We start from the raw sequence: 21950 nt of genomic DNA, 5'->3' as shown, positions 1-21950 counted from the left end.
TCAGGCCATCATTTGGTCATGTTTATTATTATTGTTGTAAACAGATGAATTAATCGTTCAGTTTCTTTACTGAACAACAAGAAGTTCAGGCAAGCTAATCGCTAAAAGTATTACATTTCAGAAAACGGTGGAAATGACATCCTCTGATGTTAAATCCTTGATCTTGAAATTCATAGTTTGACCAAAAAACATTTTCAATCAAGTCCGCTTTAAGATTGAAGAAACAAAAACTAAATAGAACGTATGTAAATAGTTCAATGGACCAGGAAACATCAGCTTGAGAACCACTCAGCATCCGCTGGGACCAGGTCAAAGATCATCGGCCAGGAGAAAAGATCAAGGAAGACACCAGAGGGTTCAATCCCCGCCCACAAACAACCTGTTATCATGTGACCTAGATTCCACACCTGGATGACACAACAACACCTGAGTCACTCACTGAGAGAGACCAGGAGAGCCGACTGAGAGCAGCAGGACGACTGATTCCTCTCAGAGACATTTGAGCTCGGCTCGTTCTGTAACATAAATATTAATGAGCGATCACTTTACCAGCAGCTCAACCCCCACAGCCAATCAGAGAGGAGGGGGAGGCGGGGTCCGCCTGCCTGTGGCGGACGGTGGAGAGAAGGAATGAAGTCGGACTGTTTTCAAAAATACCGAAACTCAAGGCCAGGTTCAACGAGGCCAGAGTGACTCCACCGCCTGCAGGCAACACTTCAGTGTGATTACAGAGGAGAGACGATTACATCATCAGGAGGAGGAGAGGAGGAGTTTACATCATCAGGAGGAGAGGAGGACTTTATATCATCAGGAGGAGGAGAGGAGGACTTTATATCATCAGGAGGAGAGGAGGACTTTATATCATCAGGAGGAGGAGAGGAGGACTTTATATCATCAGGAGGAGAGGAGGAGTTTATATCATCAGGAGGAGAGGAGGAGTTTATATCATCAGGAGGAGGAGAGGAGGACTTTATATCATCAGGAGGAGGAGAGGAGGACTTTATATCATCAGGAGGAGGAGAGGAGGACTTTATATCATCAGGAGGAGGAGAGGAGGACTTATATTATCAGGAGGAGGAGGAGAGGAGGACTTTATATCATCAGGAGGAGGAGGAGGACTTTATATCATCAGGAGGAGGAGAGGAGAGGACTTTATATCATCAGGAGGAGAGGAGGACTTTATATCATCAGGAGGAGAGGAGGACTTTATATCATCAGGAGGAGAGGAGGACTTTATATCCTCAGGAGGAGGAGAGGAGGACTTTATATCATCAGGAGGAGGAGAGGAGGACTTTATATCATCAGGAGGAGGAGAGGAGGACTTTATATCATCAGGAGGAGAGGAGGACTTTATATCATCAGGAGGAGAGGAGGACTTTATATCTCAGGAGGAGGAGAGGAGGACTTTATATCATCAGGAGGAGGAGAGGAGGACTTTATATCTCAGGAGGAGGAGAGGAGGACTTTATATCTCAGGAGGAGGAGAGGAGGACTTTATATCATCAGGAGGAGGAGAGGAGGACTTTATATCTCAGGAGGAGGAGAGGAGGACTTTATATCATCAGGAGGAGGAGAGGAGGACTTTATATCATCAGGAGGAGGAGAGGAGGACTTTATATCATCAGGAGGAGGAGAGGAGGACTTTATATCATCAGGAGGAGGAGAGGAGGACTTTATATCATCAGGAGGAGAGGAGGACTTATATCATCAGGAGGAGGAGAGGAGGACTTTATATCATCAGGAGGAGGAGAGGAGGACTTTATATCTCAGGAGGAGGAGAGGAGGACTTTATATCATCAGGAGGAGAGGAGGACTTTATATCATCAGGAGGAGGAGGAGGAGGACTTTATATGATCCTGAGGAGGAGAGAGGACTTTATATCATCAGGAGGAGGAGAGGAGGAGTTTACATCATCAGGAGGAGGAAGAGGAGGACTTTATATCATCAGGAGGAGAGGAGGACTTTATATCATCAGGAGGAGGAGAGGAGGACTTTATATCATCAGGAGGAGGAGAGGAGGACTTTTATCATCAGGAGGAGGAGAGGAGGACTTTATATCATCAGGAGGAGAGGAGGACTTTATATCATCAGGAGGAGGAGAGGAGGACTTTATATCATCAGGAGGAGGAGAGGAGGACTTTATATCATCAGGAGGAGAGGAGGACTTATATCATCAGGAGGAGGAGAGGAGGACTCCATGAATGAAGTCTCTCCTCACATGTGCAGAACTTGCCTTAGAAACTTCATGTTTTAAGTTCTCTTCAGTCTCACAGTGATCCAGTGATAATTGTCTGAACATCCACAGGTTCACTGCTAACAGGAAGTGCTAACAGATAATTCTGCAGAGTTTTAAAGAAGTTTTGAGGTTTTATTTTAGCAGAATGCTGCAACTCTGTTTCACTGTGAAGCTCCAGAACTGTTCTGAGGACTACGACACGTCACTGACTATATTTGAGTGATTTTTGAGTGAACTGTTTCTATAAAGTTTCTCCCACGCTTCACAACAACGTGTCGGCTGTTTACTGATGTTATCAGGTGAACCCTGTCGTGAGCGTCTCCAGGTTTCCTCCTCATGTTTGCTGCAGGTGGTTTTACTGTTTCTGCACCTGCGGCGGCTCAATCTGCTGATTCCTCTTTGGTTGAAGGTTCATACAGGCTGCTGTTGATTATCAGAGGACGAGATCTTTATTTTGATCTCTGAACACACGTCTGTGTCTCTCTCTCATGCCTCCACACAACAGGTGTGTTATGTTACCTGCAGAGAACCGGTTCTAGTGTGAGACCTTCAGGACGAGGACATTGTTGTGCAGTGAGGTCATTTTTCCTTTTAAAGACGTGTTTCAGATCAGTTTCAGCGACGAGTTACAGGATTAATTGTGTTCCCACACACACACTCGCTCACTCAAACCCTCCAAAAATGAAAGAACACGATTCACTCCAGCGGGCGTGAAGTAAACCGCGTTATCTGCTGTCATACGAGCAGCTATGAAAATAATCCAGTCGCTCATCTTTGGTGGAACTACAGATAGCTGCAGAATAAAGAAAAACTGACCTTCTACCTTTAAAACGAGCCTCCGGCAGCAGAAAATAACTATTGTTCAATCATATTCAATCACTTTTGAACCGCTGATCCTGTTCACATGCTTTAAAAACTCATGGAAACAGAAGTTTCTCAGTCTTTCAGTGGTTTCACGTGTCGTTGCTTTTGGGCCTTCAGGCGCTCCGTAGTGAAGGTGATTACAGCGTCATGTTCTGCAGCATTCATTCAGTTACAGCCGTCTTTCTGCTGCAGAACGCAGAGGAGGAGATTCTAATTAGCGGCTGTAACTTGTTGAGGTTACTCACCGACTGCTGACTGACAGAACAGAGCAGCATGAACACAACACACAGCGGACAGTCAGGCGTCAGGCTGCTGTCAGCACCCTTAATGGATCTCTCTCTGACGCCGGACGTCTGAGTGTGTGTTTGTGTTTGTGTGTGTGCAGGTTGTTGCACATAAACATCTTAACGTCTGCAGAGGACGTAGGTCAGAGTTACAGTCCTGCCTTCTTATCTTTCCGTCTCTCGACTGACTCAAGACGCAGCTCAGTTTCTGTCTCTGCTCCTGCGAACATCCTCACTCCTCCGTGTTCCTCTCAGCTTCTCGTCTCCTATGAATATCTCAAATGAATCCCAAACGTCGCCCTCGGCCTTCAGAGAGACAGATCTCAGTCTGAGACTCCGTCGATAACACAAACACGGAGAGCGACAGCAGAACAAAGAGCTGCTGTCATCGCTGTTGACACGTCTAACAGTGATGCAGTTAAAATGACAGAGGGGCAGACGAGTCAGTCATCCTGAGGCCCCGGGGCCCCGAGAGGGCCTCTACACCTGAACACCACCTCTACCTGAAGCATCAGGTGATCATCCGGCTGCGACAGCTCCGCCTGACTGACTGTTAGAGGAGCAGTCAGAGGGGGAGGGGATGTTTGATCAATCTACACTCCAGACGACCCGCTTTACTGCAGGAAGTTTCCTAAACATCATCAGACCGGACAAGAGAAGCCGTCTGTCAACTGTTTGAATATATAAAGACAACATGGATTCAGGGAAGCTGCTGAATTAAGAGGAAGCAGCTGAGCATGAATTAAATGAAAACAGGAAGTGAGAGGAACACGAACATCTCTGGAGTGTCAGAGTCAGGAATGTGTCGGGCTGTCGGCGCTGCGTCTGTCACTGACTCATCTGTTGGTTCTTTGTTTCAGGACGCCGGCTTCCTGCTGTGATCCGCGCTGTGTTGAAACTGACAGGATGTGGCGCAGGATTGCATCACCGCGGCTGATTGGGAAGAACGTGTCGTTCAGGCGTGAGGAGAAGTGATCTGCTGCAGCTCGTCTGTCGCTTCACCAGGAGTCATGTTTCATCATTTACCTTCACCAGAGTTTTACACAACTGAGCTGAATTCTTTCAGTGCCGAGACGGAAATATGAGATATTCCATCTGTGTGTGTGTGTGTGTGTGCAGGAGGGAAATCTACACTTTCCTGACAGCTGATCCATCTGCTGATGAAGATCACTGGATCTGATCGACAGCTGCAGAACAACTACAGAGAGACGAAGTGAGATTGTTTCGTCAGATCCAGAGATTACGTTTTAACTTGTGGGATTAAAAAGGAGATTTCTCTTCACTCCTGTTGATCAGCCCGACTGCAGCAGTGATCCGGAGCTGACCTCCAGGTTCTGTTTCTGACCGGAGCTGCTGGAGGGGGAACGGACTTCATGAACGTAACGTTACAGAGAAGTCTGTGGTGAATAAACACAAATCCTGAAGAATCTCGACGTTGTTATGTTTCGTCTCGACTTCCTTCTGAAGTTACAGCGACCAACTGAAACACAGTGTTACCTCGAGGAAACTGAAGGATTCCTCTCGTTGTTTTTAGACATTTTGATGCAGAAGTCTAATATATTGAATCTTCTACTAGTTCCTAAAAGCCCCATCCACTTTTCCTCTCTCCTGTCAGTCTGAACCTGGACGACGTCTGCAGGAGTGGATTCACTTCTACGAGTCAGAAACACTCAGAAAAAAAGCTTTTCTGCAGGTGGAAATGTTGAAAACAACAACGCCAATGTGACAGTTACAGTTACAACACGGCTGAAGGGCATGGCGGCTTTACAGTGTGTGTGTGTGTGTGTGTGTGTGTGTGTGTGTGTGTGTGTGTGTGTGTGTGTGTGTGTGTGTGTGTGTGTGTGTGTGTGTGTACGTTAGTCTAACATGTTGCAAGACGTCAAGGCGTGAGAGGAATGAAAAGAATTTCCTCGAAGGTCATGAAATGGCAGACATGCTACATACAGACACAAAAGAGGAAAGATACTGAATGAGACACACACACAGACACCAAACACACACAGACACACACAGACACAGACACACACACACACACACACAACCAGAAGACTTCCTCTCTCCTTGGACAAAAGTATGTGGACACTCCAGGGTCCAAAATCTGAGATTTTTACATAATCACGTTCTTCCAACTGTGTGAAAAGTTGTCCAAAGTTTGTTTTTATCTCTTTCCAGTTCAAACGTGACAAAGCAGCTCAAAAACAGAAACAGTTTAATCTCATTAACACAGTTAAAGCCGGCCCAGTGTGTTTGTGTGTCCACATACTTTTGGCCGTTTGAGCTGCGCAATACTGGGAAAAAAACCCGCCATTGCATTATCTTGTTTTCTGCAATTTATATATCACAACCCTGCACAACACGCTCTGTTCTGGGATCCGCCTGATCGCTGCACATCAAGAATCATCGAGAAGTTCTGAGCACTTACGGTACTTTCTGTCGGCACCAAATGATTACACCGATGGCGGCACCGAGAGTGATGAGGACGGCGATGACGATTCCAGCGATGGCGCCGTCTGAGAGTCCTTCATCCAGAGCGCCTTCCTCTGTCAACCACAACAACAACAAGATTTAGAATAATTCAAAGTCAAGACCCGCCTGGAAACTGCAGACACGTTCTGAAGAATGTCTATATTTGAATTATTAAGTTATTTAAAGTTTCTGCTGGTGTTTTTCCGGAACTTTATGTCACAGAAAGAGAAACCATAGAGCTGCGGTGAGTCATGAGTTTGGTGAGTAACCTCTGTGGAAGTGACGGATACGTTCACACCCACGTAAACACATAAACGTATGTTTGATTGTAAAGATTTCTCAGAACTGAACGTCCACATTCCTCATGATCTAATCACCGCCGCTGCTCGTCAGACCGAAAATAAAACTGAATCACAGAAACGGAAGATAAAGTTCTTGATCAAGTAATGTGGTGGATTCTGTCAACATCTTACCTTTGACGGACAGGAAGTGGGAGGCAGAGGTCTTCTTGCCAGTGACGGCGTTGTACGCCTCGCACATGTACGTTCCAGAGTTCTTGTATTTTGGATCCTCGATGGAGAACTCGGCTGTTTTGACGTCCGTCACTGTTCCGTTAAACTTCCAGGTGAAGCTGGCGGGAGGGACGGAGGCGGCGGTGCACTTGAGCAACACCGTGTCGTGCACTTCTACAGCCTCGGCGCCCGTCACCGTCACCGGTTCAGGACCGTCTGCAGATACAAACAGAGACGACAGTTTATCATTCTGGGACGTCTCTCCTCTGACTGTCACTGATATCTGACAGTCAATAATAATTGTCTATTTGTTTTATTTGAGTATAAAGAAGCTTTATGGTCTTCTGAATGAGTCCTATAAAATAAATCAGTGCCAGAACAAACACACTCTCTTAAAACCATAAAGTCGGTGCAGCGGGAACACAAACACTCACAGTTGACCACCATCTTGTAGGCGGCCTGTTCTTTGTTGACCGGGTTGCTGAGCTGACACACGTACTCTCCGTTGTCCTCCTTCTGCAGCGTGCTGATCATCACGGAGCTCAGGTCGGCGGCGAACACCACGCGGGCGCTGGCAGCCAGAGGCGTGCCGTCCTTCAGCCAGGTGGTGGTCTGCACGCTGCCGGCCGTCGCCATGCAGCTGATGTTGGCGGAGCTGTTGCCGGCGATGAGGGTCTCGGTCGGGCCGCTGACTTTAACGCCGGTGATCGGGTCTGTAAACATTCAGGGGAAAAGAAAGAGGTCAATCTCCTGAAACACAGGATCCAACATCTCCCATCATGCAACTGGGTAGTGTCTACAATCAGAGGCCCATGACAGGCTTCAGACTGAAGAGGAACCCAGAAACTACAGTGATGAATTATATTTCTTTTACCATTTTATGTCACTGATATAAAGATATGTTGCCTTTTCAAAGAGCAGAGAACTTTTGATTCTCAACAACATTCAGATATTTGAGCTGGAAGGTAAAATAAATATAAATATCCTGAGCAAATAAAACTCAAAGTCAAATCTCACAACAAATAAAACAGACACGCCGGCTCTGACGGCAAGAGAGGAAACAAATAATAACATCAAATCAGAGGATGCTCACTTTCTGCTGATTGAATCAAGAATCTACTTTAAAACCAAACAAATATTTTGATTCGCCAAAATAAAAACGTTCATGTCGTCTGTAAACTCCTGCTGCTGCATCCAGAGCAGCAAACACAGAAACTCCTCAGGGCAAAATGTGAAACCATCCTCCCACCCAGCAGGTTTCACCCTGACACACACACACACACACACACACCCACACACCCACACACACACACACACACACACACCCACACACACACACACACACACCCACACACACCACACCCACACACACACACACACACACACACACACACACACCCACACACACCCACACACACACACACACACACACACACCACACACACACACACACACACACACACACACACACACACACACACACACACCCACACACACACACACCACACACACACACACACACACAGGTAACCCACATCCTCCAAACAAGCAGAGAATTCCTGTGCAGTTACGAGCAGCACGGCTCGGTGTTCTCTGTGTTACACAACATTTCTACGTTAGCTTGGCAACCCGACATGACAGGACACATTAAAGGAACAGTTCAACCTAAAATGTAAATTCAGTGAATTATCTCTTCACCCTCGAGCTTTTAGCTTTACAGCTACAGTGAAGTTTTCAGAAAAATATAGAGTTTTACATCTTTTCAGATCAGGTTGTGATCTCGTCTCTCCTGCAGACTGTGATCACAGCAGACGAGCTGAACGGAGACATCTGATGTTTCTGTGTTGTTTCTCTGTTTTAAATCAAGTCTCCAGAAATGTTCTGTGGACTACGACACTGCACCTGACTTTATCTCATCAGGAGGAGGAGAGAACGTCGTTAACATTCAGAACACAGCGTCTGGTCACTCACCCATCACAGCGAAGGAGACGACCGGAGAGGAGACGGTCATCATGGTTTTGGCGTTAGCCGCCTTGCATGTGTATTCTCCCGTTGTCTTCCCAAATTTATGTTTCTCAATCGTTTCCAGAGTCAGAACGGGACCTGCGGCCTCCATCATCGTGTTGTTGTGGTACCAGGCGAAGGTGGCGGGCGGGCTGGATTGGGCCGCACACGACAGGCTGAAGTTGGAGCCGGCTCGGAGGAACGGGGGAGGGTTCGGAGGAGTGATGGCGACCGCGTCTGGTCCGTCTGCAGAGGAAGAAACAAACGTTAGCCGTCGTCTCTTTACGTTGAGGCTCAGTTTGACTCATTTAAGAAGGACTTCATGTGAAAACATCCCGATGATCTGCTGATAACGAGTCCGCCTGAAGACTTACTGTGACCTGAACATCGAGTTTCTACTTAACAGTCCAAATGGTTTCAGTCTTTTTCTTCCATTTAAAAAAATAAACTTCTTTTTCTTACATTATTTAAAATCCTTCCAAAAAAGCAAAATGTCGTAAACACAGGCCGGGGCTAGCTGGTTAGCATGCTATTCTTTTGTTTTTCACATTCTGTTGATAATTTTGTTATTTTTAGACGATTTCAAACGAACATTTTACTCAAACGTTGCACCTTTGAGCAGTTTTGAGGTACTCAGATACAAATATTGTACTTTTTACTCCACTATTTATTCAATGAGTTTAGTTACTTTGTGCAGATTTCCGGCTGCATCAGAAACAAAACAGAACAACTTTCTTTTTTTATCAATCTAAAATACACTGATTGATACTGAAGTACAGTCAATATCAAACTTTTACTCGAGTAGTATTCATATGTGTGACTTTCACCTCTTCCAAAGTAATCGTACATAATATCTTATACTCGAGTATGATCCTGGATACTTTCTACACTGGTGTATTTAATCGTGAGGAAGCTCTCCCGACATGAAGCCGCCCCGAGCTGCAGCTGTGAGTCTGGATTAATTGATAACTGAGTTGAGCAGCGGTCGGTTTGGTTTCACTGCCTCTCAGGTGAGTCATGAGGAGGAGAGGGAGTGTGGGCTGCTGTGTAAACAGTGCGGTTTGAGTGCAAACACACACTGCAGGAGTCACATGACCACAGACCGCTCAGCTACACCTGAGTGTTTCAGGAATCGGACTTAAAGTCTTTACAGAAGAGTCAAAGTGAGTCAGGAGACGATGTGACTGGCAGAAAGAAACACAGTGCAGCGTCTCCGACAGACGAGCTGCTGAGGAGGCGACAGAATGACTCATGTGTGACCTTTGTTGTCCGACAGGTGTGGAGCTCATTAAATAAAACAGCCTTTCAGAGTCAGAGCGTAAAGAGATCTGTCACAAAGGTGGAAGGTTCTGTTGGGGCAAAGAAAGGTCGTGAGTAATGAGATGAACTGTGACATTAGACAGGATCCACCCAGGAAGTCATTATTAAAGTAATTAGTAACTAAGATACAGGCGGAAGAAGTATTTATATGTTGTGTTTTTGTGCAGGGCGTGATCTCCTCTGTCCACGTCAGACACGCCCACTTTACACAACACTACGGTGGCTGAGGAGGCCCACACCAGATCGAGAGCAAATTCAAAATGTAATTAAAAGTTATCAGTTTCAGCCTCTGAGCCACAACGATGAATGAAAATGTCCCCCGATCAAAGAATCAATTATCTGAAAATAAAAATAAATGAAGATGTTTTAGTAACTATTGATCAGAAGTAATGAGATCAGATATCTCTCAGATATTCTGCCTGTTGAGATCGTTCGGGTGCTGTAATGAGAAGTTTTTAAGAAAGAGAAGTTGGACAAACTCTCCTCAGCAGGTCGTGTTGGTCGAATCGATCTTGTCGTCGAGGTTTTTTGGATTTTCAGTTTCAGACTTTCAGTTCTCGTTACCGTTTGATGGTTCAGTTTCGGTTTCAGTCACAAGTGAAGAGAAACTCAGGATGTAAAACGGCGTGTGAACTGCAGTACTCACAGTAGACGGTCATGTTAAAGGCGGCGCTCTTCTCCGTCTCCAGCTTGTTGGCAGCTGTGCAGACGATCGGACCGACCAGGTCCGTCCTCAGAACACCTGTGATGGTCAACATACTGGACTTTTCATCCTGTGATTCAATCCAAAGCACAAAGTACAGAAGATTTACATTAATGAACAGAATTAAAAAGTTACAAGGAATACTTTAAAGTTTATTTTCAGTACGTCTCATCAGAACACATCGTGTGTTCTGTGTTCCTGTTTCTGTGTCAATGGAAAGATTCTATCACACGCTGACTTGCATATCAGCGTCATGAAAGCAAAACTATTTTCATAATGCTTATGCAAAGTATACATGATTTAAAAAACTGAGTTCCCAAATGAATGAACGAGAGCTGAAGATCAGGAATGAATGAATGAATCATTAAATCCATTTAAACTCATAAATCCAGTATTAAAAATTAACAAACAAACGGCAGATCAATGGTTCTCCCTGCGTCTGAACCAACCTCTTTGAGCGTGATCCGCTTGCCGTCGGCCACGATGGGCGCAGTGCCGTTGGTCCAGGTGAACTTGAGGAAGGAGCCTTTAGCAGAGCAGGTCAGAATCACGGTGCTGTTGTTCTCGATGGCCTCGGGCATGTTGGACTTGATGACGACGTCAGACACCGGCTCTGCAGGGAGAACGAGGGAGGAAGTTTTTAACACGAGGAACAAATGAATGAACGGTTGGATGATTTGAATGTGGGAGAAAGAAATGAGATCATTATTGTTCCTCATCCACCTGTGAAGAAACACTGAGACCCATTCATCAACAGGATTCATAATAAAGAAGTATATTTACATTCTCTTGTTTTATGCGACCAAATATTTGCTATAAAATGATTTTCTCAAAAGCTACTTATTAATTTATTTCGCTCCAGTAATATTGATAAAGCTCAAGTTGTGTAGAAATACATGTGATATATAATTCAGTATTATAAAGAAAATGAGCGTGCAAACTATAAAACATGTATGATTCCTCCCACAATGCAATGCAAAAATGACGGGCTGAAACAAACTGGGTGTACGGTGCAAAACTCGTACATGAAGTATAAAAACACACTTTGCTTCTTAGGAACTGAAAACAAAACCTGACTTTTAGTTTTTAGCTTATTCTTTAATATCAAACTGAGTTTAATCGCAGAAACAACGCAATCATTCAAACATTAGTTCAGTTATTCAGCAGAAAAAAGAACAAAAAAGACAAACTGAAAAGTCAAAAGTCAAATCTGAATGACTCCTCAGGTATTTCAGGGTGGATTCTTCCATCAGGATTAAAGGTGAATAAACTTTGTTAAAGAAATGAGCCGTTAAGGTTAGCATGATTAAAACGTGGGGGTGGCCAATTCCTGGAGCAGCTCGCCTCGGGGCCGACCGCGCTCTTAAATCCACGTGTGTGAATGGAGTGAATGAAGATGGCAGAGAGATCGCAGCGACTCAACCTGCTGGACTCGTTCTCAGTAATCCTGCAGCTCTGTTTCTAAATGTGCCGTCTGTTTATTGATGATTGGGCAACTGTAGGTGTGTGAGAACAATGTGAAGGAGTGGTAACCCGTTCTTACAGCAGAGCAGCAGACAAGAGTTCAACCAGTAACTTCACACACAATCTCCTTTAAAGAGCGTTTTCCTCAAATAAACTTTGTTCAACCGAACTGACCTGTGGGAGCAAGAAGAATCCGACAGGAAGAGACAAGACAATCAAAACAAACACGGGTGCTCTGAGTCTTTGGGAAAGACTCTGGTAAAAGTAGAAATACTGATTGACAGCTTCTTTACTCCAGTAAAAGTAGAAATACTGATTGACAGCTTCTTTACTCCAGTAAAAGTAGAAATACTGATTGACAGCTTCTTTACTCCAGTAAAAGTAGAGATACTTATTGACAGCTTCTTTACTCCAGTAAAAGCAGAAATACTGATTGACAGCTTCTTTACTCCAGTAAAAGCAGAAATACTGATTGACAGCTTCTTTACTCCAGTAAAAGTAGAGATACTTATTGACAGCTTCTTTACTCCAGTAAAAGTAGAAGTACTGATTGACAGCTTCTTTACTCCAGTAAAGTAATAGATTACAGGCTCTGACATGTACTCAGAGTATCAGAGTAAAAAGTCTCCCTATGAAGGACATTTGTGGTCAAAAATAACTGAAGCTCACGTCGTATTAATAGAATATAAAGACTATTAAAGTTAAAGGTAGAATCAGTAGGATTTGTCCCAGCTGTTCCTGAACGCACCACAAAGACAGTTGATTCTTGAGTCTCTCAGCGTGTAGGATGATTTATTTACTGTGTAGAGCTGCGAGAAGCTGCAACAATCAGACACTCAATCAATTAGTAGAGCGATAGAAAACACCTGCTCGTTCCAGTTTCTCAGATGACAGGATCTGGTTATTTTTGAGGTTTTACTGTCGTGTTTCAGATCGTAATCTAGTCATAATCTGACAAACTGAGACGGTTTCACTGATCCTGGAGCTGCAGATTTAGTCATTGTTCTCTGCGGGTTCAAACAAGAGTCCTTGATTTTGCAAAAGTCAACAGGCCACAGTAACCACAGGGTGTGTGTGAGTTTCAAAACTCTGATACTCGACAGTATGACACCGTTAACAAGCAGCTGACTGACGAGTCACTTACAGTATCTGTGCCTCGCCCCTGCAGGAGACAACAGCACCGCAGATTATCAGATTATGACCTGAATCATTAATGTTAGACGGACTCTTCTCTCGTGGTCACTCAGTCACAACAGTCTCCTGATATATTTTCCCAACAGACAGCTGCAGCGATGGTTTGTTTTTGGAACTAACCCTGAAGTTAGCATCAACCTGGTTCCCTCCGCAAAAAGACTGGGATTTTAAAAATTGGGTTTTGGATTATAGCAGAAAATAATCTCAAATGTATGACTTTTATGGGTTTCGTTCATCCAGTTATTCTCCACAGATGAACATAAATTAAATGTGTAGCAGTTAGAAGCTAATGTTAGGCTACAAACAGATGACATCACGGTCACATGACTTAAACACCTTACTACATAATTACTATCCAGGTTTTCTATAAACTGATCAATAATGTCCCCGACAACTTCTGTAGTCTCGTTTAGACACTTGTTAGCAACCGCTAACTGTTTTTAACACCCGGAAGAGCTTTTTAATTCAACTGTGGGACATTTAACAATGTCACAGACTTTGAGATGAGGGAACCAGATGTGCTAACATGCTAACATGCTAACAGATTTCTGTGTTTTAGGACTCATTACTACACTGCTACTGAAGCAGACGTCTGTAAAAAGGTCAACAACGATCCATGAAGGTTTATATTTGCAAAACTTTTTTCTAGCTGAGCCATTCTTTTAAATCTGTGATGTCATCACAATGTAAAGTTTGTGGGTTGGGCCATTTGGAGAAAAAAGGACTGCACACATCAGCTGGTGCACAACCAGGAAGTAACTTCATACACTGATGCATGAGGTCAGCTCTGCTGGAGACGATCTTTGATGAAGGGGTCAGCACAAACACACACACACACACACACACACACAGGGCTCCAGCAGTAAAGCCACACCCATAAACAGCTCAGTGTGAGAAGCTGCTTTTAACCTGGCAAACAGCTCAAATGTCCAACAAGTGCTTAAATTGTGTAAAATAAATAAATACAACTATTCAGGAGTGTAGCAACACTTTTCCTCCGCCAAAGAATATAGTCCTCCAGCGGTGGCGGTTGCTAAGCGACACATGAACTGCTCGTTTCAGAATGAGCGGCGGCGGAGGGATATCGTTTTAACAGGTGTGGCTCGCGCTGTTCGAGCCGCACCAAACTGCATTAGAAAATCTCGTAATTATACGTGTGAGCGTCCCAGAGAAACGCTGTGAGCGCAAAATATATTCTGACGCACTTGTTTCTGGATTTCTACGTGCTGCTGATCAATTCGGCGCAGATAAAATCCAAGAAGCGGTTTAAACTAACACAAAAGTGCCTAATGTTGTTTTAAATGACTCGTTCAGCGGACAGACGCGTTCAAACTTTGTATTTTTAAAGTTAAAGTTTGCAAAACAGTAAAATATTTAATTAAAGTAATTTTCTACATCTTTAGGGACACGCTGTTCAATTCGGCATACATGTAGCCTGATTTGAGGCAGTACTTACATCTCCAAAAGACACAGTTTGCGATGATTACTGGAAGAAATGACTCACCCAGAACTTGGAGCTTTATCTCCGCGGCTTTGGTTGAGAGGTCACTGAACGTGACGGAGATGCTGTAGTCCCCGCTGTCTGTGGCCTTCAGGGGGCCCAGGGTCAGGTCCCCGTTGGTCACGTTGACCCAAACTCTCCCCTCGTAAGCCTCGCTCACTTTGAAGCTGCCCTGAGCTACGGCGACAATCGAGGCCAGTTCGGCTCCGTCGCTGTAGCTCCAGGTCATCACCATGAACGTCGGGTTCTTCAGCAGAGTCTTTAAAGTCACATTTCTCCCCACGATCGCGTCCACCGGGCCGTCCGGCAGGATATCATCCTGCCCGACACAGCACCCTGAGGAGGGGGGAACCAGGAGGACAGGTGAGACGGAGGAGCAGTGATGGAGTCAGAAAACAACATCTAAACACAAGTTTCCTACAAATAAACTCTTATTTCTAACATTCAAACAGGCTGCACCCGCCAAGTGAAGCAGGAAACGCACATTAAACATTAAACATAAAAATAAATCCTGAATCCCGGTTCGATCTGCAGCTTCATCGACCCACTGAGAGCTTTTTATTTTAACTTCTTTAATTCTCCTCACCTGTAAAATAAAGCAGAACCAGAAGCGTCTTCACGGAGAACAGATCCATCCCGGACGGTTCAAGTGTTTCCAGCAGGGACGACAGACGAAAATGCGGCAGTACCTGCTGCTTTTACAGGGACACACCCAGACAAGGTGAACACACACACCAAACACACACACACACCAAACACACACACACACCAGACACACTCCCCCTTTCTACACACACACACCAAACACACTCCCCCTGTCTACACACCACACACACACACACACACGTCATCGGAATGATTTCATCTAATCATCGTGTTTATATTTAACTCAATCTGTCCTTCACACGTTTAAACTAAATGAACATTTAATTTCATGAATCCACTGCACAACTCAATGTACTTAGATTATTATAACGAGTGTATAAATGTCAGATATCACAGCTTTAATGGTGAAACACACATTTTATATTTGACATTATATTTATGTTACTTTTAACCTGAAGTATGAGTCAGTAAGAAACCTTTTTCCACTAAGAGCTCATTAACTTTGTAATGTGTTTGTACATTATTGATTCAGTAATGAACCATGAATAATGCATTTTTTAAAAATCACTCAGTGTCCATTAAGTCAACTGCAAAACATCAGGACATGTTAAGTTTCCTCCATCAAGCTCGGACATTATTAATGAGTCAATAATCCTGATTTACTGGACACATTAGGACCGTTTAAAGACTTCTCAGTGTTTGTTTTCTGATCAGAAACTGAGAGTCTGCTGCCTCCTGCTGGACGTCTGCGGAACTTATTCAGGTATAGAACTAAAAACCTCCTGTTGTAATGAAACAAGTGCTGAACTGTTTTTAAATTTTAGCACAGTGAAAGCATTTAAAGTATAAATGACTCAAGTTGAGATCTTGTTCTGGTTTTTAGAAATCAGCCGATCAGAGTCGACGTTTCCCGACTGACCCGGAGCAGAAGAATTGGACTGTTCTGATACCGGCACCAGACGTGTGTTCTATACCCCGATGCTCTGATCTGGTAACATGTGATTTATCAACACAGAGAAATTATTATGAAAAAGCTGTAATTTATTAACAAAAAACATTTTTTACTGCACAAGCAGCCCAAACTCATGAACAGACTTCATGGACTCTCCAGCAAAGTTCATGTTGTACAAAAGGATTTAACCTGAACCAGATCAAACAATGACAGCAGTCACATTGTATTCTTTAAAGTGCAGGAATCGGAGAAAAAAAAAAAACAGTATTTGAACGTCTGCAGGCGTCACTTGGAGGCAATTTGAACACAAGTTTCAAAAGCTGGAGTGAAAAAATGATGAAGGAATGTAGACACGAATAAAAACTGAATTAAATTGATCATGTGGCTTCAACTGAGCAGTTTAGAACTGCTCAGGTCCTGATTGGTTCAGTCCTGCTGGTCCTTGTCTCCAGAATGTGATCTCATGTGTTTGGACAAATTACATCGTGCTTTATCAATTGAGCATTTGAAAGGTTTCTCTGCTGTATGAACTCTCAGGTGTGAGATCGAACTGGAGTTTTGTGTGAATTCCAGCCCATAGAAGCAGCAGCTGAATGGTTTCTCTCCTGCGTGGATCCTCATGTGAAACGCTTTTTTACAGACTGAGCAGCTGAAGCGTTTTCTGTCAGAATGAGGTTTCATACGATCACTCAGCGGGGCTGACGGTGTCGGGGCGGTCGTGGTCGGCCTCCTGTCAGCCCTGTGAGACCGGAGATTGGCTGCATGCATCCTGTTCTGGATCGTCTGGGCAGAAAGTCGTCGGCCATATCGCCCAGCAAACTTTGACTGTAAATCTGTAGAAGACTGTTGACGGTTCCTACGAGCAGCGTGAGGAAACCGTCTTCTTGGGGTGTCGTCTTCTCGGCTTCTATGACGTCCCCCGTCATACGGAGCTTGGCCTTCAGTTTGGAGATGGTACTCGGGCTCGCTCCCAGTAATGCAGCAATCTGGTTTTGCGGAACCCCAGCTTGAAGTTTCCCCATCGCACGGGCCCGAAGATGACGAGTCAAACGTGGCGTGGCGGTTCTTGGAGCAGACGCCATCTGACTGCTGAAGCAGGGCCGATGCTCACAGCTGGAACATGGGAAAGGTTTTTTACAGACTGAGCAGCTGAAATGTTTTCCTTCAGAATGAAGTTTCATATGATCGTTTAAGGAGTTCCTCCGCGGGTATCTTTTACCACAAATGGTGCAACTAAAAGGTTTCCCTCCAACATTACATTTCACGTCACCTACAGGTTCTTCATTGTTCTGCAGACGCTTTAAACCTGCCCGAGGTTCTCTGGTGTCCTCCCAGTCCCAGCTGTCATCAGTCTCAGGTCCAGAGGAGTGTGACGTCTTGTCATCATCAGCTGCTTGTACATAACTATCTGGATCTGAGTCCTTGACTGGTTCTGGTTCTGGTCCTCCACAGAACTCTCCTTCAGCTTCTGTTTTCAAAAGCTCTCCATCTCTGATCTGTTCAGTTTTGATTTGGTGAAGCTGTGAGAACTGAGGTTCCTCTTCATCATCACCTTCATTATTCACGGGGACAGGAGTGAACTTTATGACATCATCCTCCTCCTGACGGGTCCAGAGTTCCTCCTGCTCCTCTTTAATGTGTGGCAGCTCTGGTGGGTCCTGCTGGTCCAGACTGGAGCTCCACTCCACCTCTTCTTTAATCACCAACAGCTGCTGGACGTCTGCGGACAACAAACAAATACAGACATCAGTGTTTCACTTATTTACATCCAGCAGCGACATCGAGACCGATCACACTGCTGATTTATGTCCAGGTCGATTCACACACCTCTGAGTCACCTGATAATGTCAGCAAAATAATTATTACAACAAGTAGAGATGTTGGGACACCGTGTTTCTCCTCCTGATACCAACTGAATAATCACAAACAAAGAATGTACAAACTGTACATTCAGTGGTTCTCTGACGTTAATCAGTTGTGCTTGTGTTTTTTCTCATGGTTGATCTATAAAACAAACTGAAGAACAAAAAGATTTGGCAAATATTTTTACGGTGCAACCCACATACTCACCTCTGCTGCTCATCCCACAAATACATGTTCCTTATAAATGTGTTGCCGGTATAATATTTATTGCAAAGAAGCATTGTTACAAGAAAGAAATTATCTACCAAACACAGATTTCCTTACTTTTTGTGCTGTTTTATATCATTGCTGGTAAGTGAGAATACAAATGTCACGTCAAACAGCCCAATTTAACAGTATTAATGTCCATAAAGTTCAGTTATTAAAGTGAAGAAACATTAAAAACATACAAACCTGCGTCCTGTAGTTTGTGTTCCTCCTCGTTCTCCGTCATCTTCCTTAAAACAGCTCAGATTCTCTTCAGCAGCAGCAGTTAGTCGAGTTTTACGTGTTTAATTAACATTTACAGACACAAGTTTGCTTCATTAGCTTCGCAGTTTGTCTCCATTGAAGTTAACTGTTTTGTGGTCAAGTTCAGTATCCGCCCAGTTCCAATAACCCTGATTTACTGGACACATTACGGATATTTAAAGACTTCTCAGTGTTTCCTTTCTGATTTCCTGATAAATAAAAATAAAATAAATCAGCTGAAGTGTTTACAGAAAAAGATCCTCCAGTTTCTAAATGTAGTTCAGTGAGAGTCTGCTGCCACCTGCTGGACGTCTGGGGAAGTTATTCAGGTACAACACGAGTACTGACAAGATGAAATAAATGTTATGGAGCGACTTCACTTGACTGACTTGAAGTTTAAGTACAGTGAGTAATTATAATTTCTGTGTAATTAAAGAATACAACAGTGAATCCAATCGTGTTTGACTCTGAGGTTTTATTCTTCAGTAGGAACCGACCACAGACAGGAAGTCAGACGATAGTGAGGGACGGACAAAAACACTGCTGGTTTGGATCTGCACGTGAGGTTTGTTGACAAAGACACACAATTAGAAACATTCACACCTCTGGACACATCGTGTTACGTTTAAGTGAAATGTTTACAGGGTTTTTATTTTTAAATAACCAACTGCAGCAGGAGAGTTTTTACTGCGCACACGTCAGGCTGAAAGAGAAACCTGCCTTCAAATCAACAACGAGAAACCTTTAAGACCTTTTTAAAAACACGATGTATCCCTTTCTTCTCTATATTCTGATATTCTGCTCTGATAACAGCACCAGAAGTGACAGTCTTTGTTTTGTATAAGTTCATGTTGAAGGATTTAACCTGAGTCAGATCAAACAACAATGGCAGCAGTCACATCACAGTTTTTAAAGCGCAGGAATCAGATTACGACTCAGTGTTGGCAGGACGAGCAAGTGCAGCTATCAGATTCATTATCAGGAAGGATAAAAACACGATCAGAACGTCTCCAGTCGTCACTTGGAGGCAATTTAAATACACAAGTTTCAAAAGCTGCAGTGAAAAACAATGAAGTGATGTAGACACGATTAAAAACAGAGTTATTATCATGATGATATTTGAGGCTGTATCACAGTTTAGTGTCTCACTGTTCAGGTCTTTATTGCTTCAATCTGACTGATTAAAAAAATCATCTCAGCAGCTTCATTTGTTCTGGCTGCTCTCACCGACACACTTGTGTTTTTGCATCACAGCGAGCTGAGTGAATCTTTTCTCACAAACGCTGCAGCTGAACGGTCTCTCCCCCGTGTGGACGGTCGAGTGTCGCCTCAGATTTTCTGGCCGTGCAAATGTTTTACCACAAACTGAACAAGTGAACGGTTTCTCCCCCGTGTGGACGCTCGAATGTCGCCTCAGAGTTTCACGCTGAGCGAATCTCTTACCACACACCGAGCAGCTGAAGGGTTTGTCTCCAGAATGTGATCTCATGTGTTTGGACAAATTACATGAGACACGGAACTGTGCTTTACAAATTGAGCATTTGAAAGGTTTCTCTCCTGTATGAACTCTCAGGTGTGAGATCAAACTGGAGTTCTGGGCAAATTCCAGCCCACAGAAGCAGCAGCTGAATGGTTTCTCTCCGGTGTGGATCCTCATGTGCCTCTCCAGTCCTGCTCTCCACTGAAAGGTTTTTTTACAGACTGAGCAGCCGAAGCGTTTTCCTTCAGAATGAAGTTTCATATGATCGTTTAAGGAGTTCCTCCGCGGGTATCTTTTGCCACAAATGGTGCAACTAAAGGGTTTCCCTCCAACATTACATTTCACGTCACCTACAGGTTCTTCATTGTTCTGCAGACGCTTTAAACCTGCCCGAGGTTCTCTGGTGTCCTCCCAGTCCCAGCTGTCATCAGTCTCAGGTTCAGAGGAGTGTGACGTCTTGTCATCATCAGCTGCTTGTAAATAACTATCTGGATCTGAGTCCTTGACTGGTTCTGGTTCTGGTCCTCCACAGAACTCTCCTTCAGCTTCTGTTTTCAAATGTTCTACATCTCTGATCTGTTCAGTTTTGATATGATGAAGCTGTGAGGACTGAGGTTCCTCTTCATCATCACCTTCACTCTTCACAGGGACAGGAGTGAATGTGACCTTGATATCAGCCTCCTCCAGTCCTGGAAGCTGCTCTCCCTCCTGACGGGTCCAGAGTTCCTCCTGCTCCTCTTTAATGTGTGGCAGCTCTGATGGGTCCTGCTGGTCCAGTCTGGAGCTCCACTCCACCTCTTCTTTAATCACCAACAGCTGCTGGACGTCTGCGGACAACAAACAAATACAGACATCAGTGTTTCACTTATTTCCATCCAGCAGTGACATCAGGACCGATCACACTGCTGATTTATGTCCAGGTCGATTCACACACCTTTAATTTATACTGTTTTACTGTGTTTATGTGTGGCGGACCCTGCCATCTCTCTAGTTTCAAACAGTGTCCTGGGACCTTATTTTGGACCAGCTTGTTTATTCAGTGGTGGAGGCAGTTTGTATTATTACCTCATTAATATTGTAAATATAAGATTTCTTCAGTGAGTGACAAATATTTTTAATCAGTTATCTGAATCATTTTCTGACTTTCTGTTCTCTGTAATGAGCTTTACAAGGAGCAGACACTCAATAATAATGTAATGAGAGGTTTAAATAATTAATTTTGAAAGGGAGTCAATACATAAAATAATATTAATATATTGAGTAAAAGCACAACTCATACAAACTGTATTTATAAGGCGCTTTACCGGCCAACTGTGTGTACAACAGCAAGCAATGTGACTCCAGTTGAGTTTGTTTATTATCATCAATATTACTATTATTACATTTAAAACATACAAACCTGCGTCCTGTAGTTTGTGTTCCACCTCGTTCTCCGTCATCTTCCTCCACACAGCTCAGATTCTCTTCAGCAGCAGCAGTTAGTCGAGTTTTAAATGTTTAATCAACATTTACAGACACTTTTCCTCCAGACTGACTTTGGTCGAGCTGCTGAATTAAATCACTGCCGCGTCCGTCTGTTTCCAGCAGGAAGCTACGTTAGCTTCATTAGCTTCGTAGGAAGCAAACAGACAATTCAGATGTTTAAAACTATTAATTATGATTGCGTGTTCGTCGTGTTTATCTGGACACTTTGACATCTCGTGTTTAGTCTCCACCGAAGCTAACTGTTAGCGCTTTGTGGTCAAGTTCTGTATACGTCCATTTCCAGATAGCAAGCTAGGCTAACTACCTTTAGCATTATGAGCTAACAGGAGACACGTCTGGGGGGAAAACATCCCGAAGTTTCACACAAAGTCCACCTGCAGACGTGTGTCTGTACACACAGGCTCTGGTTCACTCTGTTTCATGGTAACTGATGTGAAAGGTGACAGAAGAGGTTAGCATGTTAGCCGCGGTAGCTACAATCACTTCCGGTGCCACTTGTTCTTCTT

General features: G+C 44.0%; 2 protein-coding genes across 2 annotated transcripts; both read right to left on the bottom strand.

The window, feature by feature from the left end:
• Positions 1-5806: 5806 nt before the first annotated feature.
• Positions 5807-15278, bottom strand: LOC115578256 (carcinoembryonic antigen-related cell adhesion molecule 20-like; the record flags this gene model as incomplete). The annotated part of the gene is made up of 8 exons (XM_030411111.1): positions 15135-15278; positions 14552-14884; positions 10839-11002; positions 10333-10459; positions 8334-8612; positions 6797-7075; positions 6324-6578; positions 5807-5924 (listed from the first exon to the last, which is right to left on the bottom strand). Coding segments are annotated over exons 1-8 (1604 nt in total), but the record flags the coding sequence as incomplete, so codon positions are not given.
• A 3656-nt stretch (positions 15279-18934) lies between these two features.
• On the bottom strand, positions 18935-21939 carry LOC115578281 (gastrula zinc finger protein XlCGF8.2DB-like). The gene is made up of 2 exons (XM_030411177.1): positions 21359-21939; positions 18935-20786 (listed from the first exon to the last, which is right to left on the bottom strand). The coding sequence occupies exons 1-2, from the start codon at positions 21396-21398 to the stop codon at positions 19684-19686; spliced, it is 1143 nt and encodes a 380-aa protein (XP_030267037.1). The 5' UTR covers positions 21399-21939; the 3' UTR covers positions 18935-19683.
• Between the last annotated feature and the right edge of the window lie 11 nt (positions 21940-21950).

The sequence above is a fragment of the Sparus aurata genome, unplaced genomic scaffold (genome assembly GCF_900880675.1).
Source record: "Sparus aurata unplaced genomic scaffold, fSpaAur1.1, whole genome shotgun sequence".
Classification (NCBI taxonomy): domain Eukaryota; kingdom Metazoa; phylum Chordata; class Actinopteri; order Spariformes; family Sparidae; genus Sparus; species Sparus aurata.
The sequence above is the reverse complement of the archived record's forward strand: the minus strand, read 5'-3'. Positions and strand labels throughout refer to the sequence as shown.

Bases quoted from the DNA above. Each gene is read 5' to 3' on its own strand.
- LOC115578281 (XM_030411177.1), bottom strand. From the start codon at position 21,398: ATGACGGAGAACGAGGTGGAACACAAACTACAGGACGCAG. The intron at 20,787-21,358 runs GTTTGTATGTTT...TGTTGTCCGCAG, and splicing joins ACACAAACTACAGGACGCAG to ACGTCCAGCAGCTGTTGGTG.